Below are 24700 nucleotides of genomic sequence, written 5' to 3'. Positions count from 1 at the left end.
TCGGTAGAAAAGAGAAATCTGATGCTAAAGATCCCAAAGACAAAATTGGGATCTTTTCCGTTTGTGCAACACCCCCCCCCCCCCCATACAGCTGAGTGGTGGGTGCATATTATTTGCACCCGCCAGACGCACGTGGAACATTATTATATAATAATCTACCAGGTAGTGGCACGTGCTCTGTAACTAGGGGGCGCATAACGAACGGGGGGAGGGGGGCAAAATCGGAAAAGATCCAAAAATTGTACTTTATGAAATGCTCTGAACACAGTTAGAGCACTTACCATTACATAGTAAAAATAACGCATGTGCGTCTGGGGTGCAAATAGTATGCACCAACTGTGCAAAATACAGAATGTGCGCCTGAGTAGCGTAAAAATTTTATGCCTACTAATTTGGCCGGGGGACAGAATGGATCCAAAATTTCAACCCGGTACTACTTTGAAAAACGAACTAAATGGCGCGTTGAGGAAGAAAGTGACTTTTGCTTTTCACGAAACTGAAAAACAAAACTTCTGCCGAGGTAAGTTGCGAATATATTCCAAACAAGTACTGAAGTTCTCTGTTCTCTAATCTCCACAGCCCACCCCCCCCCCCCCCCTCCCCCCACGCCAACCTCTCTCTCTCTCTCTCTCTCTCTCTCTCTCTCTCTCTCTCTCTCTCTCTCTCTCTCTCTCTCTCACACACACACACACACACACACACACACACACGCATACACACACACTATCCGATGTAACACACCCTATATTTTCTTTCTCCAGGTAAAATTATAGTAACCTCGATTAAAAATCATGCTCTGAACTTTTCATCAAAGTTACAACCTATTCTTTTATACTGCCCCCTCCCCTAACAGCTCGTCCGTTTTCTCTTTTTCCCGTGCAGTGCCTTTTAAAAAAAGTGCCGAAATAATTTATGATATGTCCCAAAACAGTTGAGAATAAATCAAAATTGACATAGTTCTTGTTGTCTTAACCAATATAGCCCCCCCCCCATTATGGTATAGTTACCTTGATTTGGGGGCGGGAGGCTTTAGGTTATTTGACCACCAAACGGGGTTGGGGGGGCTATAACGAGAAGGAGCCCTAGGCTTGGTGTCTATCTAACATACAGCCCCCAATCATGCTAACTATACATTATGGTAACATAGATTTCGTTGGAGGGGGCTACCCCAGGTACCAAATCCCAGTCAAAGAGCATATCATATCTTACAGCAAGGGGTCATCACTGCAATCAATTAATTGTTTAGTGGCAACGTAGAACTAAAAAAAATCAGAAAAAGGAGTAAAAACGTAAAAAATGGTGACCAATCAGCAACAAACTACGAACAGTCAGAGTAGACTACAACCAACAAACGTGGGAGAAACAAGCCCATCTGTGACTGGAAAAACATCAGCACCACCTACCCAGGCATACACACGACAGTTTCCTGGTCAGGGGCAACCCAATTATCCTCAAACTAACCAAGGTCAAACTACTCAAGGTCAATTTATTCAAGGTCAACCTACTCAAAGTCAAGTATCCCAAGGTCTGCAGCAAACTCTTCATCCAACTGGTCAATCTCTTGGGCAGTTGAGGGGAGATATCCAGAGTAATTCAGCCAGCAATCGATCGAGGCACCAAAATCGGGTATGATAATAACAAAATGACATATTTTAGTCCAAGTTGATTTTTTTCTTATGATAGGTTTGAGGACCGAAATTGACTATTAATAGCGGGCTAAAAAGCGGATATGCAATTCGCTTCTAATTCCCAAAAATCCCTGCTGGTTAAGAAAATCACCATAAAATATTAGTAAGGATGAACAACAATAATAGGATTAAAAATGGTTCGTATTGTTCTATAACTCTTTTATTCAAATTATTTAAAATCAATTAATTTTGAAACGATCATTAAGTTGGTCCACATGAATATCTTCGAACAATCAATTAATCTCAACCCGGGGCTGCTAAAAATTTTAGAGAATACAGGCAGGAGGAGCATTTTCGGCTCGTGGATTGACCCAGAGACAGTTGGAGAGTCTTGAAATGTCTCTGTTGGACAACAAAGATGAAATCTGGGGAACAGAAAAAATTTCAGAACCTTTGTTAGTAACATTTTCCAAATTTTTTCAACTTTTTGTCTATTAAAAACTTGAGTTTCTACCATAATTCATAACTTATTTTCCTCAGAAAATCGGAATCAAGGGCAATAAAGGCAAAACCCAAATTTGAACAGATTCTCAAAGAAACAAGAGCACTGTAGGCGTTCTTAAAACTATACTGATTTCTATATATCCATTAGAGCAGGCCTAGATTAATAACAAGATCATGCTTGACCAAAACTTAGGATGAAAAGACAATGCTCGATTCAAACGTTCCGAAATTTTACTTTAGCTCTGTTGTTGCCATTTTTTGGGCTTAAGCTTAACACAAATTTTTAATGCCGGATATGAGCTTTACCTAAATATAATAAAAATTTTTTTGCTCGACCCAATTTCACTCCATGTTCAACATCCTGGCTTGCAATTTGACAATTAGCTATTCCATACAACGTAGTTATCAATATCACAAAAATTGAAAAATTTGAACGCTCAAACCCATTGACGTTATAAGCAATAGCCAATTTTGTGCCGCGTGAACTTTTAAGGCCGAGCTGAAGTCGAGCATCATATTTGGGTTGAGCTAAAGTCCAGAATCAAAAATTTGGGTCGAGCTAAAGTCTAATTGAACGATTAGGTCCAGCTAATATCTTTTTATGGGCTGTTTGAGTCGAGTATGTCTTTTCATACCACTTTTTGGCCGAGCATCGTCATTTCATAAGTCGAGGTCTGATATGGCCATTCATACTTTTCGTTACTCAAGAAGTGTTCATGAACAAAGAAACTGGTCACAGGATGAAATTTTCGGACACAATTTTTACAAATCAAGACTTTCAAATAGTGGATAAAAACCGCTCCATATACAATGCCGGAGAACTCTAAATGTCCAAATAACCAAAGTCGCTCTACCAGTGTTGCGGATGCAACTTCAAGATGGCTAAATACGGAAGTTAAGATGATTTGCCGCAAAAAACTTGACTTTATGTCCCACATTGCTAACTGTCAGTTACCAAAAAACATGGAAACAAAACATCTGAATTTGACTTTTTCAATGCTAGAAATATGTTTTCACTACATATTAATGGTAACTAACCGACATTCAACCTTCTGATGTTACAATTACAGACGCTAACGATTACTTGGTTGTGACAAGAGCAGACAGCGATCTCCTGCATGGATTTTTTACTGGAATCAGATGTCACCAAGAACAATTTTTTTTGGAAGTTGGGTTTCAGACGTCACCCCTACAAGAGGTTCTAGTTTTTTTACTGGTTTCAGACATCACCAGCAGAAGTCCGCCCGAGGTCTCAGACGCCACCTCTGATGTCCTGTTCCCCGGTTAGATCGAGCCAAAAATCTCTAATTTTTTCGACAAAAAGCCACCAAAAAATTAAAATTTGTCCCCCAAAAACCTGTTTTCTGCTACTATAACACCTCGATTGATAAACCTTGACTAGTTTTATTTTTCTAATAGCAAGTAAAAGCAATTTAACTACTTTGAAAGAAAAATTTGGTGAGAAAAAGTCCAAAAGTCAGAAAAACGGTCGAGAAGGCCATTCTAGTCGATATGTCATACTGGAGTCTTAGAAACAAGAAATGTTAGGAAATTTTTTCTGAAATCAGAAATATCAAAAAACCCATTTTGATTTTCTGGCCCCATATCTTATTGATTCACAAAATAAACTCTTAAACTATCTCTTTGAGTTAGTTTTCGATTCGCCAGAAAGCTATTTTGGTCGATATAGTATACTGAGTCATCAAAAACGAGAATTGTCAGAAAATTTTTTCTGAAATCAGAAAAATAAAAAAAACCAATTTTGATTTTCTGGCCCCATATCTTATTGATTCACAAAATAAACTCTTAAACTATCTTTTTGAGTTAGTTTTGCAGTAGCCAGAAAGCTATTTTGGTCGATATTGTATACTGAGTCATCAAAAACGAGAATTGTCAGAAAGTTTTTTCTGAAATCAGAAAAATCAGAAAACCCATTTTGATTTTCTGACCCCACATCTCATTGATTCACAAAATAAACTTTTAAACTATTTTTGTGAGTTAGTTTTGCAGTAGCCAGAAAGCTATTTTGGTCTGTATAGTAAACTGAGTCATCAAAAACGAGAATTGTCAGAAAGTTTTTTCTGAAATCAGAAAAATCAAAAAACCCATTTTGATTTTCTGACCCCATATCTTATTGATTCACAAAATAAACCTTTAAACTGTCTTTGTGAGTTAGTTTTGCAGTAGCCAGAAAGCTATTTTGGTCGATTTAGTATTATGAGTCATCAAACACGAATAATGTCAGAAATTTTTTTCTGAAATCAAAAAAAAATCAAAAAAACCCATTTCAATTTTCTGACCCCCATACCCTATTAATTCACAAAATACGCTCTTCAACTATCTTTTTGAGTTAATTTTGCAGTAGCCAGAAAGTTTTTTTAGTCGATACAGTACACTGGGATCTCAAAAACAAGAAAGATCAGGAATTTTTTAAAATTTTTTCTGAAGCCAGAAAAATAAAGAAAAAACTCCTGACCTTATATCCTGACCTTGATTTCCTGACCTTATATCCTGTCTATTTGCAGTTTGAACTCTTATGCTAGCCCTGTGAGTTAATTTTACACTGGAGAGAAAGCTATTTAGGTCAATATATCGAATTGTGATCTCAATAACGCGAATTGCCAAGAAAACTTTTTGAAATCAGAAAAAAAAATTCAGAAAAAAAGATTATTTTTCTGACTACACATCGCCTTGAAAGCAAACCAAGTTGTCAAACTAGCCCTTTGACTTACCGTGCAATTGCCGAAAATTGATTTTTAGTAGATATATGAGTCAGCCTCAGAAAAAAAAGAGAAGTTAAAAAGGCCTTTCGAAAAAAGAAAGGAAAAACGGTTTCGATTTTTTCGGACTGCACAAAAAAAATCCTAAATTGTGAACAAAACAGTCTAACTCATTTTTTGAGTAATGTTTTGAAATTGTCTCAAAATTTTTCTTTTCGAATATATTGTATCCGGAGTCTGGAATCAATAAGAGTTACAGAAAAAAGTTCGAAACAGGTTTCCTTAAAAATAGAAAACACTTATTACAAAATCCCAAGAACACCTCCGATAAAGAAATCAAAACACATAAAACAACTTCCCAACTAGAACAAAGCTTTGATTTTTTGAAAGATTTGCAAAACGATATAAAAAAATATAGCCTTCAGCAAAAAGTTTTCCCCTGTTAACTTTAAGAACCGTTTAATTTTTTCCTTGTCCGCGGTCACAAACGTCATCGAGAAGAAGTACCTATTCCCCTGCTGGTCTCAGTAGTCACCAATCAGAAGAACAAATTTTGCACGGTTCCAGTAGTTACCGAGAAGAAATCGATAATTTTTACTGGTTTCAGAAGTCACCATTGTGAAATGAGAAGCGTTTTTTTTTTGGTATCAGTAGTCACCCCATTTAGAAGATTTCAATTATTTCAAGAAGAGCAAAACATCTTTCAAGAACCTCAAGCAGTTCTACACAGTAAAGTCTTTAGTGGGTTTTCCTAAATCAACACAGAGACAACTCAACAACCAACGTTTTTTCTTGTAACCCTCGTTGCCTAGTCGCTCCGCAAAAAAAAAAGAAAAAAAAATTATATATTTTTTTTTCAGCAACCTCCTTTTGGGCCTCTCGTAAAAGTAAAACAGTAGAACTAATTGTTTTTGCTTACATTCAGGGAGAAAGCACAAACTAACCATTACAGTCATTGTCCGAAGAAAAAAAACTATTTGAAAACAAAAAAGAAAATCTATTCTTAGCAGTTATTTGGTCCTGCAAAAAAAAAGACGATAAACGTTCGAAGGAGTTTTTTTGTTTTTTTAGCAAATAAAATCTACCATAATTAGCACCACCACAACCTTAGGATTCTTGTTTTTGAAAATATTTGCGTCGCTGAACTTTTATAGGAAGTTTTTGGCTCATTAGCCAAATTAGATTTTGACATCAAAAGTTCGTCGCTCCGGTTTTTAGCCGTTTTCATTTTAACCTGAAAGACAAGCATAAAAACAACGACAACAACAGAGATCAAAGATGTCGCAAAGGAACAACGACGAGTGTCAGTTTGCAGTGAACATGTTTAAATCAACGGAAAGTTCTTTGAAAAGCCAGCTTGATTTGTTGCAGAAGGCAATAGACGATAGAAAGAGCTTCCGATCATTAAATCTACTAATAAGCAGAGCCAAAACGCTGCAAACAGAATTGGACAAGAAGACAGAAGCATTGTTGAGGGCGAAGCCTCACCAGAGTACAGCAACTTCGATTCTCGACAGACAGAAAGCCTTAACATCCAGACTGCAGCAATCCGAACTGGAAGTTGACACATTGGACGATGATGGTCTATTAAGCCAGTCCTCAACAAGATTTCGCGATGACGTCACAATTCCTTCTCGCCCAAGCAGCCGACGACTGGATTCAGAACGATCAACACCAACACGCAATGTTATCATTGAAGAAACATTTGTCGAGCAAGCAGCCAGTTCACAACCGAACGACACAACAGTCTTCATTAATCCACCGCCCCATCCTCCAAGACCAATCAAGCCATCACTATTCCTGAACAACCAGCAAAACCAGGATCCTCTTATTAGCCATTTGATAAATCAACAACAAAATTTCCATCAACAGAAGAAACCAGTTTGTTGACTTCAACTCAACACATCATGCTAGTCATTATCATCCAACGGCATCAAACACCCTAGAACAACCCAATGCTAATCATCAGCAAGAAACCTTAACTTTACCGCCTCTCAACATGTCAAACTTGGATCATCAGTTGAACCAAGAACCCAATTTCCTAACGGCAAAGGATTTAGAATTCAGCGGTTCTCAATCCAATCAAAAGCAGTTTTTTAACCGTTTCAGTTTATCTTTGACCCCTGAAAGTCAGAGAGGCTTCCGAAACGTCAACGTACCTTGTCTAACCTTTCAAGATGAAGGCGGAAACCCACACCTTGGCAGAGCAATTATTGACAAGCCTCTTAATCATGGACCTGAATACGCGACAATAGATCAAAACCCTCACTCATCTAAACAAAACTACGTTCAGCCTATGCATTATTGTTTCACAAACAATCTAAAACCAACAACAGCTGCAAACGTAGTTTCGGATGTTCAGAGCTATTGTTTTTCAAAAGAACAAGATGTTCAACTCAAACCTCAAAAGCCTGAAAACAGTTTTGTGCAACGTGTCAGTTCTTCCAACATCGGTCCCAATGATCCTGTAAAAAACACAACCTTGACAAACAGGTTCCCAATTCAGGGTTTAGCAGTTCAAAGGCCTCCTGTTTACCCATATACTACCCCAGCGCAAGCAAACATCCAGTCAGTGCAGAGCGATCTACAACTTCTTACAACGCATCTCACAACCTCTCAAGAAGCGAACAAACCAGTCCATAGCTTCAATCCGGCTACTGAAACCAGTATGGTGGATATTGGTCAGAACAACACAAACGCTTATTTATCATATCCTTTACCTATTAAGAACATGGCAGCTGAACCCGCTGTAAATCAAAGTCATTCAAACGACGAAATTTCGCAGTTGCGACCTCCCCCTCTACCTAATCTTTATCCAACTAACATCTTGCCAACTTCAAGCGTAAGGCAGCATCAGGCTCCAGTGTTTGCTACAGCTGGACAATTTATCCCCTCAATGACCAATAGTGAACTTCAGCCAACATCTGTCGACCTAAATTGCTCGATCAAATTACCGCCATTAAAATTGCAAAATTTTAATGGTAACCCCATGCACTATCACGAGTGGATAAATAAATTTTTCTCAATGGTTCACAATAACATTTCAATTATTGACACACACAGAATAACCTACCTACAGAATTCAGTGTGTCGGGTAAGGCAAAGGATCTGATACATGCTTACTCTTGTGATCCATCCTATTATAATACAGCCCTCAACGAGATAATGAGCCGCTTTGGCGACCCTTCAGTTGTTGTCAACGCTTTTATCAACCAATTAGAGAGCTGGAAATGTAACAGTTCTTACAACAAGCAATCCTTCATAGCATTCTCTTCATTTCTAAAGAGACTTGTCCAGGCTTTTCAGAACCTAGGTTTTCAAGCCGACCTTCAATCGTCTGCTTTATTGAGGAAAGCGCAGGAAAAAATTCCCCACAACTTGCTTCTTAAATGGACTGAATACACCCTGACAGAGAATGTTACAACAACTACCCTTGTTGAGTTTCAAAAATGGCTTGATGTTCAAGCAAGGGTTTATGACAAAGTAAACCAGGAAAATAGAACCAGTACCTTCACTCACAACAAAAACGGTAATTATCCTGCTGTGACAGCACAACAATCGGTTCAAGAACAGTTTAAGCAAACAACTGCAAGACAGTCTCAAGGGAACGATTTAGATCAAGGAAAGGTTAATCACAACGGCTCGAAAAATGAGCAACAGTTTGCAAACAAGCACACAAATTGTGTTCAATGTCACAAACTGCATTTTGTTGCAACTTGTTCAGACTACCAGAAAATGTCCCCTGAAGGTCGATTTCAAACTATCCAGAAAAATAGCTTGTGTACAAACTGTTTAAGTAATCAACATCGCAGAGACACTTGTCCCTCCTCGAAGCGTTGTCAAGTGTGTAATGGTTTTCACCATACAACACTACATAATCCAGCTAAACAATTCAGCAGAACACATGCCACTTTTACTAACAGCAACGTCCAACAGCAAACTAAAACCTCAGGTCAACAAAATTGGTCATCGAAAGTCGACAACAACTCACAAACGCAAAAAAGTATTGAAGCAACTCAGAATAAAATAACACAATTCAAACCCAAAAGCAATCTCAGGTATGGAAAAAATTTCGGAAATAATAATAATCAACAGTCATCGAAACGTGCGAATTTGAATGGACCTTCTACCAGCCAAAATTTCAATGTCAACCAAATATCCAGTACACTGAAACATTGGTTTGAGCAGTTACAGCTGCTGCCAGTATCCTTTATCAAAGAAGATAAAGTATTCGACACGTATGCTCTCATTGACCCCGGCAGTCAGTTTACGTTTTTATTAGATGCTGCTTCTGACTACCTGGAACTCCCACGCGAATATCAATCTTCAACTACTGTTCAATATCTAAGCGTTGATTACGAAACGCCCCTATCAAAAATAAAGCAACCAATAACAGTTTGCCCTTTCAATCAGTTTGATGAAAAGTTCCAAATATCCAGAGCCTACAGCACCCCTACATTAAACGTTAATGCAGCCAATGTCACTGAGCTAAACTATGTTTGCGATGCATTCAATGAACTTCGACACATATATTTCCCAGACATTTCCGAAGGTAAGATTGGAGCACTCCTTGGTGTCAATGCTTTTGCCTTTACGCATCCTACTGAAGTAATTCAAGGCACCGAAATCCGCCCCTTCGGAGTAAAGACAAAGCTTGGATTGACACTTGCAGGAGAGTACCTGAACACACTAGGAAACTGCTCTTCAAAATCTTCTAATAAATCGAAAGTATTTGTATACCATGTCTGTCGGAAAAGTCCAGAACAACCCTTGGACAATTTGATACAAGAATTTTGGTCAATAGAGAACGATGGTACCAGAAAAGAAGATAATACTATCACTGAAGATGAAAAGTCTGCCATTCGAATACTTGAGAGTACTATCAACCACACAGGGGAAAGGTATGAAATAGGTCTTCCATGGAAAGTACCTGCCAATCTTCAAAATAACTATTTTTCTGCCCTCAATCAGCTAAACAGTTTGAACAAACGACTTAATAATGATCCAAAACTAAGTGATATGTACCAACAGACTCTTGTCACAGATCTCGATAAAAATTACGTCAAGCCAGTGGAAATGACAGACCCAACCCCCGAGAAAATATGGTACTTGCCGCATCACCCTGTTCAAAGCGCAAACAAACCAAACAAAGTGCGTCGTGTCGCCAATGCAGCGTCAAAATTCAAAGGCGAGTCACTAAATTCCAATCTTCTAACTGGACCAGACATCTTAAACAGTCTAATAGGAATTTTGGTCAGATTTCGTGAAAAACCTATTGCTATTTTGGCAGATATTGAAGGAATGTTCATGCAAATCGGCATCCGAAATGAAGATCAATCTGCACTACGTTTCCTAAGGTCTATTGACAATGATGTGCGACAGTTTCAATTCACCAGATTGATTTTCGGTGCAACTTGCTCACCATCTTGTGCAATTTTTGTCTTAAACAGATGCGCGGATGACAACGTCGAGATATATCCAAAAGCACAGAGCGCTATAAAGTCTTATTTTTATACGGATGACTACATCCAGTCCTTCGACTCTCCTGAAAACGCCAACGCGACTGCATTTGAAGTAAAGAATTGCTTGAGAGCCGGTGGTTTCTGCCTCACAAAATTCCTGTCAAACCATCAACAGGCTCTTCAGTGTATTACTCCAGAAGACCTCGAGGAGCCCAAGAGTGAAACAAGAGTCCTCGGACAAAAATGGAACCTTGAAAAAAATACATTTTTCATGAAATCCTTAAGAGAATTCCCTAAAGAAGTTGAACAATACACTCAACGGAAACTTTTCAGTCTGGTGTCATCGATTTTTGACCCAATTGGGTTTCTTGGCCCAATGACAATAAAGTTCAAAATTCTTCTTCAGCAACTTTGGAAGTTAGGTAGAAAATGGGACGAGCCACTCCCAATTGAACTTCTACATCCCTTACAAAAACTTCTTAACAGTTATCACTCTATGTCTCAACTTGAAATTCCACGACAGATGACAACACAGAATCTACTGGAGACAGAGAACCGGTTGCATGTTTTTGTTGATGCATCGATATTTGCAACGTGTGCTGTTGTCTACCTCAGGAGCTTGAATAAGACCAACAACGAAGTAAAAACTGCATTGGTGATCGGGAAATGCAAGGTAGCGCCCGTTAAACAGTTGAGCGTTCCAAAGTTGGAACTAGAGGCATCTGTCACAAGTATTCGACTCCTGAATTTTGTTAGACATGAACTCTCTGTTGAAATCAGCAATGTTTTTTACTGGACGGATAGTCAAGTTGTACTTGACTGGATTGGTTCTTCCAAAAAGCAACCAGTTTTTGTTGCTAATCGCATTGCAGAAATAAAAGTAAAAAGCAAACCTGACAATTGGAATCATATTGCGACAAACTTAAACCCAGCTGATCATGGTACTCGTGGTTTAGAACCCAAGGAAATTGAATCAAAATGGTTTAAGCCACCAGATTTTCTCTCCACAAATGATGTCTTTTGTAGACCTACAAAGCAACTGCCGATTTGTGCTGCAACAACACGATCTGCCTTAAGAACCAAGAAACCAGTACTCGACCCTAAACAGTTTTCAACAAGGACAAAGATTTTGCTAACGATAGCTACTGTTTTCAATCTGATCTACAGAGCGAAAAAACAGCGTGACAATCACCATCAATACACTGTTGAAGACATTGAGTTATCAAAATCTTACTTGATACAAATGTCGCAAGTCAATAGCTTCCCAACCGTCATCGAGTTGCTAAAAAGTAGCCGTAAACTGGACCCGAAATTCAAACACAGGTCGTTAAACCCAATGCTTGATAAGAACGGTATACTACGCGTCTGTGGAAGGCTAACTTTGCTCCCAGTGAACTCGAGTTGGCCAAGCGGCCAATACTACTTCATGCAAAAGATCACATTTGTCGTTTATACCTCGAACATGCCCATCGCATCTGTGTGCATCAGGGAACGGAAGCCACTAAGGCTTTTGAACAGCAAAGGTACTAGGTATAGTACAGAGCATTAGATACAAATGCTTCCTTTGTCGACGTTTCGAACCGCAAAGCATTGAGACTTTTATGGCACATTTTACATTGAGGAAGGAAAAGATAAGCTTCAGAAACACTACGGCCTCATCTTTACTTGTCTGGTAACGCGAGCTGTCCATTTGGAAACCTGTCCAGATTTGAATACAGACACTTTTCTGAACGCCTACCGCCGCTTCACTTCGCCAAGATGTCAGCCCGCTGATTTGTACAGTGACAACGGTAAGACTTTTGTTGGTGCCAAAGAAGAACTCAAAAGGTGTCTGAATGATCTCGACAAGGATGAAATTCACAAAGCACTTGCAGCACAGAACACCAAGTGGCACTTCAGCCCACCTTATGGCCCTCATTTTGGCGGCGCTTGGGAGCGGCTGATCCAGAGTGTCAAGCGGACGCTCCTGATCATTCTAGGGTCAAGAAAGTTTACTTTTGACGTTTTCCACACAATCATGGTTGAAGCAGAAGCTATGATGAGCTCCAGACCACTTACAAACGTGTCGGACGCCATGGAAAACGAAGAACCATTGACACCAAACCATTTTCTACTTCAGCGTCCTTACAACTCTCTTCCCCCTGGTATCTTCCCGTCAACCAAGCCAGCTAACATGAAGTCTTGGAAGACTGTTCAACAATTCCTCAACCACACCTGGAGGAGACTGGTCCGGGAATACCTACCGACCTTGATAAAGCGATCAAAATGGACCGAAAACGCCGGGAATTCACTCAAAGTCAACGATGTGGTGTGGATCCTGAAAGACTTCGCCCCACGTGGTATTTGGCCTCTGGGAAGAGTAGAAGAAGTGTTCCCTGGACGAGATGGTAACAACAGAGTAGTTAAAGTGAAAACGGCTTACGGCACCTTCGTCCGCCCCGTGTCCGGTCTCGCCCGTGTTTTCGCTGATTAGCTTTTTTGTTGATATTTTTTGCGCTCCGGTTTTAGGCAAAGGGGGTTGCATATAGTTTTATTCAATTTAATTTGGGTTTATGAATTCTAACTGGAATTGGAAACAATATTTATTTGGTGGATTTATTCGTGTTTTACCCTCTTATTCCTGTTGCCCCCGTGAAGCATGTTGCGGATGCAACTTCAAGATGGCTAAATACGGAAGTTAAGATGATTTGCCGCAAAAAACTTGACTTTATGTCCCACATTGCTAACTGTCAGTTACCAAAAAACATGGAAACAAAACATCTGAATTTGACTTTTTCAATGCTAGAAATATGTTTTCACTACAACCAGAAAGCGATGGTAACACAAAGGAACAAGGACATCGAACACTAACTCGCTCCGGAATTCAACCAATACCAGATAATGAGAGAACAAAGATACCGACAGAACACGAATATATTATGCAGGAACTCAGAAATATGAATACTGATAACTGGCAACAATATTGCACTACCGAAAGGCCTGGAAAGCACGAGCCAGAAAGATGAAGGAGGAATGAAAGATAGATTACTGACCAGCAAGGAAAGCGAAATCAAAACCCGTCTATCGCAAGCATAGCTAATAAGAATCTGAGAACAACAATAGGAAAAATACCAATATTTGACACTAATCATGAAAGGAAAATATATTTTTACAGACCCCAACAAGGAAAAAACAAATTTATTATTTGACCGATTTTCGAAAGAGTACATACAAAATCCTAAAAGGGATAAATTAAAAATCAACCAAGTGGGATAGAAACAAATAAAACAGTTAATTTTAAAAAATAACGTCCTTTAAAAATAAACAAGCAATTTTTGTTTCGCACTTCACAGCCCAGACAACAAATACAAAGCAAAGAAAGACCACCACGGCTACTCCATTGTATAGTACTGAAGAAAATTTCAGTCCCAGACAAAGAACCGGTAGGTTACATGGATATCGAAAAGCAACCAAATCACCCTCATTTTGCGTTTGTTGATACTGACTTGAACTTGGTGGCTGGAGCTTGGGACGATTGAGCTTCGGTATTTACGAGACAGCACCCTTTCCTTCGCTATTAATATGGTGCTAAATTGTACAATTTGTTGACAAATACTTTCTGCTGACCATACAATATATACTCGTTCTTTTTTCGCCTTATCCCACGCTGTAGGGCCCCTTTGGGTCTTTCCCATTATATCTCCACCCCCCCCCCCCCACCCAGCTTAGGACAGGAAACAGTGCACAAAAAGTCGGTCATTTTTTCTGTAAGGAAGAACTCGGGAAAAGTTGTCCAAAGCAAGACAAGGATAGAAAAACAGATATCGATCAGAAGAAAACTATCGACCTCAGAATCTGATTCCTCTGACAACGTATCAACGGACCTCGAACACTTTACACTGAAACAACCCGGGTCGACTCTATAATTCACAACGTAATAAAATTACAGCTTTATATTATGGCGTCTACGAAAAGTTGTAATCAATAAAAATTTCATCAAATGAAAGTTTGAAAAAAAAATTATAAAGTAGCCTGAAAAAACAAAACGCAAAAAATGTATCAAAAATAGAGTACAAAAAAACCGAAATTTTTATCTTTAGGCATCGGGTATTTACGGGAAAATGTAGTCAGAGAACGCCATACAAAAAAAACATGACGGAACTGAGAGAGTATCACATTACAGTTCTTAGAAGTAACTGACTTTAACCTCTAAATAAATCTAAGCCTCAAGAAACGAATCTCTGCATCGTTCTATGGAATAGTCATAGTCATAGAACTTCATTAGGCAAAAATTTTCAATTAGATGTTGACTGTGAGCCTTTTTTATCTCAAAACCCATTAACTAGCCACTAAAACTATTCAGTACTTTTGTTCTAAAATATTGACTGTGATTAGAGCCACTATAACAAATTAATTGAAAATCAAAGGCTTGATGAAAAAAATCAAAAAAGTTCTCATCGGATCAACAAAAAACTACTATGAAAATATTAGTTGACCTCATTCACTCTAATGCAAAGTTTCTCACAGTCAAAGCCTCTCTGTACGACAAAACAAACATTCCACGGGAGTTGATTAAAAAAGTTGTTATAAAAAATTATTAAAAGCTGCTTAAAAATTTATACGAAAAACAACTTTTAGGTCGGTAACGCAAAATTCTTGAATATTTTTAGGTAAACATTGATCTTACTCATTTAAAGGCAAGTAACATGCGTATGTTAGGCCAATGTTGACTGCAGAATAAAATCATTTCCATAAGTGATATATAACGTCAAGTTTTGCAACTGCGTCAAATGTTTCTCAAAAGTAAACCCTATTTAAAAAAATATAATAGGGCCCTTTGGGTCAAGGAGTTGTTTAATGTACAGTACAACTCCTTGACTTAACTTGAATAGGAGATACTAGTAAAACCATAAAGTATCTCCTATTAATAAGGATTGTAAGGCATCGAGACTTTTTTTCTCTTGCCCCTTCGGTTAACTTTTAGTGTCTGAAATGTTTTTTTCTCAAATCGATTTTTTGTTTAATATTTATCCCTTTATTGCGCCCTTACAGGGACCTCTTCCTGTGTGCTATATATTAATTGTGCTTTGTTTCTCATTTTTTTGTGATTTGCTATAATTTCTGGCCTATTCAAGATTTTATTTTAGATATTTTCTACATATCATGTCTTGGAAAAAATAGCCTCCAATTTTGCGTCCGCAAGAAAAACATCCAAACTCTTTTTGCTTGTAGTTTAAAGAGCTCATGAAAATTCACGATAAAACCAAGAGTCTTTGAATACCTCCTATTTGTAGTTATGTAGAAGTAGTAACCAAAGAACTTCCATTCATGAAAAAGTTTAAATCATAGCACTTTCATTTATGACAAAGTTGTAGTTTTACCAATATTTAACTTTTTTGATTCAACAAGTCAATGTTCCATAATATGAAAGCTCTAAGATTAAAACTTTTTGTCAAACCGGGAACTGGAAACTCAAGTATTGGAACTGACACCATCAAATTTACAAAACTTATGGATGCACCGATCCAAAAGCAGAATAAATCCCAAAATCAGGAAAATGAAAACTGGGCAGCATTGCCGAGCGAAATACTAACTAAATGTTTTGGTTAAGCAACCAGACAACAACGCTTAAACTGAAAGCGGGAACAACAATAAGCACTAAATGTAGAATGTTTAAAAAGAGTCAAATCCCCCCCGCCATTAGACTTTTACATTCTTTTCATAGGTCTCGTTGCTGATAATTAAGTTTAATCAAAAACCAGCGGATTAAAAGCGAGACAATATAAATTTTGAGATAAGAAAGAAAGGTTGAAACCTAATTAGTACTTTGATTTTTATAGTGTACAAAACTCGTCGGAAATCAACTACAGAGAAAATGAAAAAGAATGGAGCTGCACTATTTATTTTCCCAACCTGAAGTATCGGCTTCCTAATGGTCTCGATTGGAGTAAAACTTCCGACGGTGGGTTTGTCGTCACTTCCGAGGAAACATCATCAATCCCGGTCGATATCCCGAGTTATATAAACCCAGACCATGTTGAAGTGATTGAAAGTCAAGGCACGGCGGAATTGCTGTTTCGGTGTGAATTAATTCCGCCGGAGCATGAGGTTGACAGTGGAAATAGCGGACAAAGTGGAATAGAACAACCAAGATTGACGTATCAAAATCAGATTTCAAGTGGATCAGGACAAAACGGGTATGTACTCTTTTTAATTTGTGAACCCGCAGCAAAATCAAGGTGTTAATAAGTTCGGGACAACTGTAGATTTAATTTCAAATCAATAGTAAATCCCAGACTGACTCCTCAAATTTTTGGCTTGTCAGGCTTTTCTGCCCTAGTTCAAAACTAATGCCAAATTTGCAAACATTTGCAAATTTTTGCTCAACCTGGGTTTTTTTCCTAATTAATTCTCAGAGATTGATTAATTTAATTTAAAAATGTTTAAAGTACACCTTGTAAACGATTTGTGAGGTAAAATCACCCTACAAGGCCAACAGCAAACTATAAGAGACACAAATATTCAGACCTGTTTGCAAATATTTGTAAAATTATTGCATTATTTGACAAAATTTGCAAATTTGTTTATAAATAATTGCAAATTTGACATTAAGTTGAAACTAGGGTGGGCCACGAAAAGTGTTGAAGTTTGGTCAGTGGTCAGTCTGGTCATATGGCTACGTCTAGAAAACTTCAGCCTGGTACCAAACAGACCGACCAGACCCAAATCAGGTATGGGCTAGACGGAGCAGCCCTGCCGATAATTTCTCCGAGTTATGCGTTCGGTCGCACCGGATCCCTTGTCCGCTACGCGGGTCTGTCTGGCCCATTCCTGTCTCGGGTCGAGGACTTCATCCTGGGTGTCTCCTCTATGATGTGGCAAACCAAGGCTTTAACTAGATTTTTAAACTTTTATAAAAAGAAAACGATTTTAAAGAGCGGATCATGGCATGTTATGTATGTGTTTTAACATATTGTCGGCTCGCGACTTAATGTTTCTAATTTTCTTAAGATCTTCATCTGCTTACCATCTTCAAAGTGGAATAGCAGATGATCAAAGAGGATCAGGCGGATTGAAAGGAGAAGAAACTGGAAGTTCGGTTCCTGTTGGTACAGGAGCATCTAATCAACAACGCAGGTATCTATAATAAATAATAGATACATCATTTCACAATTTAGCATATTCTAGACAAATATAGGGTAATTTTTACTGCACTCTCAATAAGTCCCTGAGCTGCACGAAATTGTAAGGTTTCATTTGGTACAGCTAAAAAATTTTGAAGTATTAAAAGATTCGATTTTAAAGAGCGGTTCATGGCATGTTATGTATGTGTTTTAACATATTGTCGGCTCGCGACTTAATGTTTCTAATTTTCTTAAGATCTTCATCTGCTTACCATCTTCAAAGTGGAATAGCAGATGATCAAAGAGGATCAGGCGGATTGAAAGGAGAAGAAACTGGAAGTTCGGTTCCTGTTGGTACAGGAGCATCTAATCAACAACGCAGGTATCTATAATAAATAATAGATACATCATTTCACAATTTAGCATATTCTAGACAAATATAGGGTAATTTTTACTGCACTCTCAATAAGTCCCTGAGCTGCACGAAATTGTAAGGTTTCATTTGGTACAGCTAAAAAATTTTGAAGTATTAAAAGATTTTGTAGGAGTAGGGGAATCCTAACTTATTATCTAAATACGCCTTTCCCTTTAAACATTAGGTATATATTTTTTACTGTAATGGAAGCATATCGAGAAATCAACTGTAATGTAAACAATCAACAAAGCTTATGAAGCTAAAACGTGGTTACATACAAATCATGACTTCTACATTTCCGATTTCATTTTGAACGCTTTGACTTTTCCTTATATGATTATACTTGATATAATGACCTCTAAATACTTCTGTGCCTACAATTTTACGTAATGAAATTTTGAACGTATTGAGGTATACCAGAAATGGGTTTATTATGATCCCGTACCTTACCTCCAGAGCAGATCAGAACTGGAACAGAATAAACTCAGGGAAACTATCAGAGCTAGATCAGAGTCTGATCAAGTCACTCTTTACGCTTGACGGAGTTGCTCCAGACTTGAAGTATGTGGTTACCCTTGACAGAAGAGCTCCCAGAGTAGCCCTATTCTGGGCTATCCTTGACAGAGCTGGGCCAAGAGCAGGCCTACTCTGGGACAACTCTTGACAGAGTGTCCCAGAGTAGGCCTACTTTGGGATAACTCTTGACAAAGCTGGCTCAGACTTTGCCTACTCTGGGACAACTCTTGACAGATCTGGCTCAAAGAAGGCCTACTCTGGGACAACTCTTGACAGAGCTGGCTCAGAGCAGGCCTACTCTGGGACAACTCTTGACAGAGCGGGCTCAGAGATGTTAGCTCTGCTAAGAGGCGAAAAAAAAAATGATCAGATGCACATCTAAAGTTTGATGAATTTGATCAGAACCAAAGGAGTCCAGCTGAAAAGAAATGCTGATCCACTTAAGAGGACAATTCGATTAACATAACTATTATATTGGAAAGCTGTCTAAGTTCATCTATTGAGTCAGAATTATGCACTAACGCTAAACTAAATTTTTTTTCACAGCGGTTATTTTTTTTTCATTCTCAGTACTTTTAGATTGGTCTTTCCTTTAGATAAATTTAATACTTCAAACATCATTTTTTATGAAATGAACATATTATAGCAAAATATTTAGTTTTATTCTGTGATCAACTCTGTCTAGACTGACACCAGAGTAGACCTCCTCTGTGATCAACTCTGTCGAGACAGACTCCAGAGTAGCCCTGTCAATGTAAATTCTACTCTGTCAATGTAAATTCCAGAATAGACCTAAACTGTTAAAACAAGACCCAGAGTGGAGAGGTCTCGTACTCTGTGGGAGCTCTATTTCAGCTCTGATACCGCACCTAACGCTGGAATTACACTGCTCCAGCTCTGATCTACTCTGGAGGTTCGGTGCAGGTTCTGAACTAAATACTGATTCTGAGAAAATAGTTAGCAGCCAATCCAATACGACATTTTTTGCTCCAAGCGTCTGATATCGGGCAGGTGCCTTTTAAGCTATAGCTGCTTGATTTGGAAAAACAATTTTTTCAATAAACTTTTGAATGGAGAAGAAAACCACCACGACCTTCTTAACATTCACAGAACCGGATTAATTTCTTCAACTTCCAAGTTAGGGCTAAATTGTGAGGCATCCCCTCATGTCTTTGACACCAATTCATTTTTTTTTCTTTTTTTTCCAAGTGGACGCGCAGTAAGAGTACAAAGCAGAATATAAAATTGCAGATGAGTTCATTGTTAGTCCGATTTTTGTGAAAATGTCTAAGAATTTGTTTTTAGAGGCGAGTTCAAAAACGAACTATTTCCTCTCTCACTATCATAAACAAAAGGCAATAGAAAGATAAACTTATAGTAAAAAAATGTAAAATCTCGTAAAGAAATATAATAAATTAAAAGAGTTATAAATGTTTCATTCTATAATAAAGGTAAACCTTCTAACGTTTCTTTTCCATTCCAAAACTTTTTTGTTTTAAATTAATACTCGTTTTTAGAGAAATCAATTATTCTTTTATACAAAGTGTTGATGTTATGCACATTCAAAGTATTCGATTGATCGTGCAGTTGTGTCTCTGGTTTGAACGATGATTTATTTCTAATAGTCAATTGAAGTTTTTACAAAATGTCGAAAAGAGTTTGTCTCCATGTAAAGCAGTTTCCACAACTTTTTTACTAATCGTTTGTTAATAATTGCACAAAAATTTGAATTTCAAAACTCTTCTCCATTACTTTGCAAATTACTGAATGTCCAATTCCACCACAAAAAACCTTTCTTAGAACTGCTTGATTAAATCACTTAAGAAATGCATAATTTGTATGGTTCTTGCGTATCATTGGGCGACAAAATTTAAAACATTTTTTTTAATTCCGCACTTTAATATATATCGAAAAATTATAATAAAGGAAGCAGGTGTTGAAGGAGGTGTTAAAGCATAGTGTTCATTTCATCTGTCTAAGGTAATCATTAAACAATTTTTAATCACTTTGTTTTTAACTTTGGGTCAATGGTTCGATCATTTTGCATCACTTAGCGCCAATTTAAAAAAACATAAATTGCTTTCTTTGGCACCCATTTAGAATGCAAACAAAAAAAAGAATTACGTAATTTCAGTTCTATTTCCTCATTTTTTTCCATTAATTTGAGAGTTAGAGCCAAACATAAATTGCTTGATCGAAAAAAAACCACAACGAAACAAACAATTGCCTCACTATCTCTTCGTGGCTGTTAAAAAATAAATGAATTCTTTTATTACCATAGAGCTGATCAATTTACGTACAATTTAGGCTTCCAAATGCCAACTCCTGTTCTATTTGAGCCAAAATTTGTTTTGAAGGAGTCGGAAGATTATGTGGTTATACAGATTACCGAGCCCCCTTGTTCCCATTTTAGAGCTGACCCAATTGAACTGCTTAATTCGATTCCAAGCGAAGCCAGAACCGGAGAGATAACCGAAGACGAAAACATGCAATTTGTCGAAAAACTTGATGAAAATAATTGGGAGGCAATTCTGGTGCGCAATGATATGAATATGGACCAAGCTACCTTTGAAAGCGACAACAAAGGAAATTGGGGAGTTTATGACGGAACAATATTTCATCAGATTTTACTTCCTGACGGCCTGGACCCTAAACATGTTGTTGTTATGCCAGAAGGTGTGTGAAAAATTGGCAAAATTTTGTACTGTCATAATACCAGAGACAAATTTCACATATTTAAGTTAATTCCAATAAGATGAAATTTAATAAAAATTGGTAAATTGCGAAATTTTGATAAATTAGTACTCATATTTCATTGACTGTTTCAAACATTCTAGGATCGAGGTATAAACGTACCAAAGACCCTACCCATCCCCCCCCCCTCCCCTCCCATTTCATATTTATGAGGCTTTGGACGCAATACTGGTAAATCAGTAATATTTTCATCGTGCATATCTTGTACAGGTTTTAAAAACAAATCACAGGCATATTTCCAAACAAATTATTAATGGCGGTGACTCAATTTTCACGCTTGTTTTTTATGTTTTTCAAGATAAGTTTTCATCTCCCAGAGAAACTCTATATGGCCTGTATTTTCAGAAAAAAAAATCTTTTTCTGCTCAAACCAACAGAAAAACGTATATCCTAAACTATTTTTTGTAACTAGTATCGCCACTTTGGCAAAAATAAGTTAGAATTTTTCTCAAACTATTTAATGGAATCGCATCTTGAAGACAGTGCTTAAAACTGAAAACAAACACAAGTTGCTGAAGTCAAGTAATGGTTAATTAAAGGGACTTTAAAAGGTCAGGTAAATAGCTGACAACAGGTATTAATAATTAGATTTTAATTTTGATCTCTAGCAAAAATTCTGGGCTAATTTTTTTTCAATTTTTAGGCGAACACAAAATCCGGATCATTGGTTTAATTCAAAACGCAAACAGCTATAACTTATCAGAGTTCAAGGAGTATATTTTGTATCGACAAAATTTGGCCGCTGCTGCCAGACAGGACAAACCCCAGACTCCATATCCAAATTGGCAACCCCAGAAAGCAAATACAGTTGCAAGAAGACCCGAGGGAACGTTTGGCGTTAATAACCGGAGTGACAAATTGCAAACGATGCCAGAGTTTTTTGGGTTTCAACCGGCGTAAGTGCATTATTATATTTAAAATGCACTATCGACTAGGAAAATTATTTCGTTGAAAGTGAACGAATGTGAATTTTTTTTCCCGATTTCACTAAGCGCAATACAGAATGAGTGAAGTGTTATTTGAGAATAAACAATTTAAGTGATATTCAATCGCGGTCACCAAAACTAGATGACATAATGCTATATTGTTTAAAACATATTAGTGCTTTCAATTGGATCTAGCAACTTAATAAATCACAATCTCTAAAACTCAATTGCATTTTTTTGAAAAATAGAGGACATCAACATTATAGATCTGGTCGGTTTTTTTTATCATAGATCAATTGTTTAAATACAAATAACAAGTAAATTTTTAATCTTTGTTTTTGAACAGATTTTAACGATCTTAGTCAAGCAATGACGGCCATATCCTTGCAAATGAAACTTTTAATGCAATATGCAACATCCGAACGCTTTTTTGCAAAAAGTTTACTAGACTTTTGCGAGGTAAGCGTACACCAATATTGCTGCACAAATATTTGATTTAATCTTCAAAAGGTTCCACGAGCAACTTTTGCATTCAGTTGAACAAGTCTTGAACAAGTCTCGGCCAGGACTTGACAAATTTTGCGCAAGTCTTGGCCGAAAATAGACAAGTCTTGGATCAAGTATTGAGCACAGTTTTTATTGTTGGTTTGCTTTTGTTTCGTATCAAAATAAGAAGGCCGCAACTTACGGTGGCTTGCCTATAAAACTCTCTAAAGTGAAAAGAAGAGGAAGAATAAAACGCCAGCACCTCCACAAATTCAGATTGTCCGAGAAAAAAAATTATGATATCGTCCAATGATACCAGTCATGGCCACTTTTTCTGCCCATTTAAAACTTTTTGGTTTCGGGGTGAAAATAGGCGACATTGAAAAATGGTATATGCTCAATTCAGAAATAGTTGGGTCAGATTAGCAAGCTTCTCGTAAAAAAATTTTACAGATTGTTGCTGATTTTGAAATCCATTAATTATAATTAATATTGTCTTAAGACTCAGCTTTGTCTAATTGCGCAATAATCAAGGCTTCTTAAATATATATAAGACATATTCTGAGATACCTTTTATCGTTTCCTCGAAATTGATATTTGCCGTATGCAATGTTTGTTTTGTGTTTTTGTGCCAACCCTTCTCTTTTCTTTTGCGGCTTTTCATTTTGCGTTTCAGCCCTGCTTTTTATTTGCCCCTTTTTTGTATGCTTCGGTTTGCATGAAACCCAACTCATCCAACTTCCACTTTCTGTGCCCACTAAAACCTCTTCATTGCCCTTTTTTGGGCATTTTCCTCATTTTCCCATTTCTGTCTCTAGGCCTTAGCAAATTCAAATTCAGGGTCTCTCATTTTTTTCTTTGGTGTCGTCGGATAAAAATGCAATCTTTTTCTCGATTTACGAAAGCAGTTTAAAGAAAAGCCATTCTTATAAGATCGTTATCTTGCAAAAGTCTGCTAAGATGTTTGGCTATATTATATGAAAACGGATAAATGTTATGTGGATCTAGTATTTTGGAGAGCTATATTGCAAGATCTACAGGGTTGTTGAGTTAGCAGATATTGTTGTTGTTGTTATTGTTGGGGATTTACACTGTGCTGAAGGGTCTAAAGTCCCAGTCATCAAATTAAAATAATGTCCATTAGTTTCTACAGTTTTGACAAAAGCAAAACAATTGCCAACTGCAAATATTCCGCTCAGAAATTTTCTTCCCGAAAAAATTCCACATTGTACCTACCTTTTTTTGAAAATTTTCCAGAATTTGAATTTCAGTTCATCCTGCAGTCAAGCACGTGAAACCATACAGCAATACCGGCAGAATTGTGGAATTATATAATCCCAATTTCACAAACCTTTTTACTTTAGTTGCAACATTTCGCTTAAGCATGTACAGAACTTTATTTGCTTTCTTTATTCTTTCTTCAATCTGTTGTTTCCACAATACATCAGCCGCCACGTGAATACTAAGATCTTTGACAGTCGTGTATTTCGCCAATTTTTTTCCCATCTATTTGTACTGTTGGTCTCTACCTCTGAAATTCAGATACGCAAACTTGTCTATTGCCAGCTCCAATTTACTTTGGATTATCCAGTTCTCAATCCCATGTAGATCATCTTGGAATTCCCGGTAGCTTCATTGTACAGCCAAAATTTTAAGATCATCAGCAAAAATAAAGGGCTCAGAAAACATCAGGATATCTGGAAGATCGTTAATAAATATACAGAACAGTATATGGCCTAGGAGTGACCCCTGTTGTACCCCGCTTGTTATATCGAGAATCTTCGAACTGTTATTGTCCAAACGCACATATTGTCGTCAATCACTCAGGTAGTCGATTAAAGTTTCGAGCACACATCCTCCAACTCCAATGTCAATCAATTTTTGAATTAACTCATAATGTGGTACTTTGTCAAAAGCTTTTGAGAAGTCAGTGTAGAGAGCAATAATTTCTGATTGAGGGTCGTGATCAAGAGCTTCATATATTCTTTTGAGAAACAGCAGCATATTTGTTTGCACAGATCTTCTCCATACAAAACCATGTTGACTCTTAGTTAGGAAATTTCGAAAATGATTATACAAGGCAATGTGTATACATTTTTCCAGAATCTTGCTATCAATGTTCAATAGTGAGACAGGCCGGTAGTTTTTTTTCCTTCGGTCTCCTTTTTTCAAAATTGGCTTTATGG

At 37.4% G+C, this 24700-nt stretch overlaps 1 protein-coding gene across 2 annotated transcripts in view; it reads left to right on the top strand.

Moving 5' to 3' along the window:
* Positions 1-426: 426 nt before the first annotated feature.
* The window catches only part of LOC142351464 (uncharacterized), a 47972-nt gene continuing 23698 nt past the window's right edge, over positions 427-24700 (top strand). Inside the window, exons 1-8 of one of the 2 annotated variants that reach the window (XM_075403492.1) lie at positions 427-520; positions 1247-1626; positions 1959-2083; positions 16134-16490; positions 17305-17430; positions 17674-17799; positions 20762-21024; positions 21746-21998. In XM_075403492.1, the coding sequence (XP_075259607.1) occupies positions 1297-1626; positions 1959-2083; positions 16134-16490; positions 17305-17430; positions 17674-17799; positions 20762-21024; positions 21746-21998 (1580 nt within the window). In that variant the 5' untranslated portion in view covers positions 427-520; positions 1247-1296. The remainder of the gene's footprint in view (positions 521-1246; positions 1627-1958; positions 2084-16133; positions 16491-17304; positions 17431-17673; positions 17800-20761; positions 21025-21745; positions 21999-24700) is intronic. The other variant, XM_075403493.1, reaches the window with a different exon arrangement.

The sequence above is a fragment of the Convolutriloba macropyga genome, chromosome 13 (genome assembly GCF_964194025.1).
Source record: "Convolutriloba macropyga chromosome 13, txConMacr16.3, whole genome shotgun sequence".
Lineage (NCBI taxonomy): Eukaryota > Metazoa > Xenacoelomorpha > Acoela > Convolutidae > Convolutriloba > Convolutriloba macropyga.
Note: the sequence above shows the minus strand (reverse complement) of the source record. Positions and strands in the feature narration are given on the sequence as shown.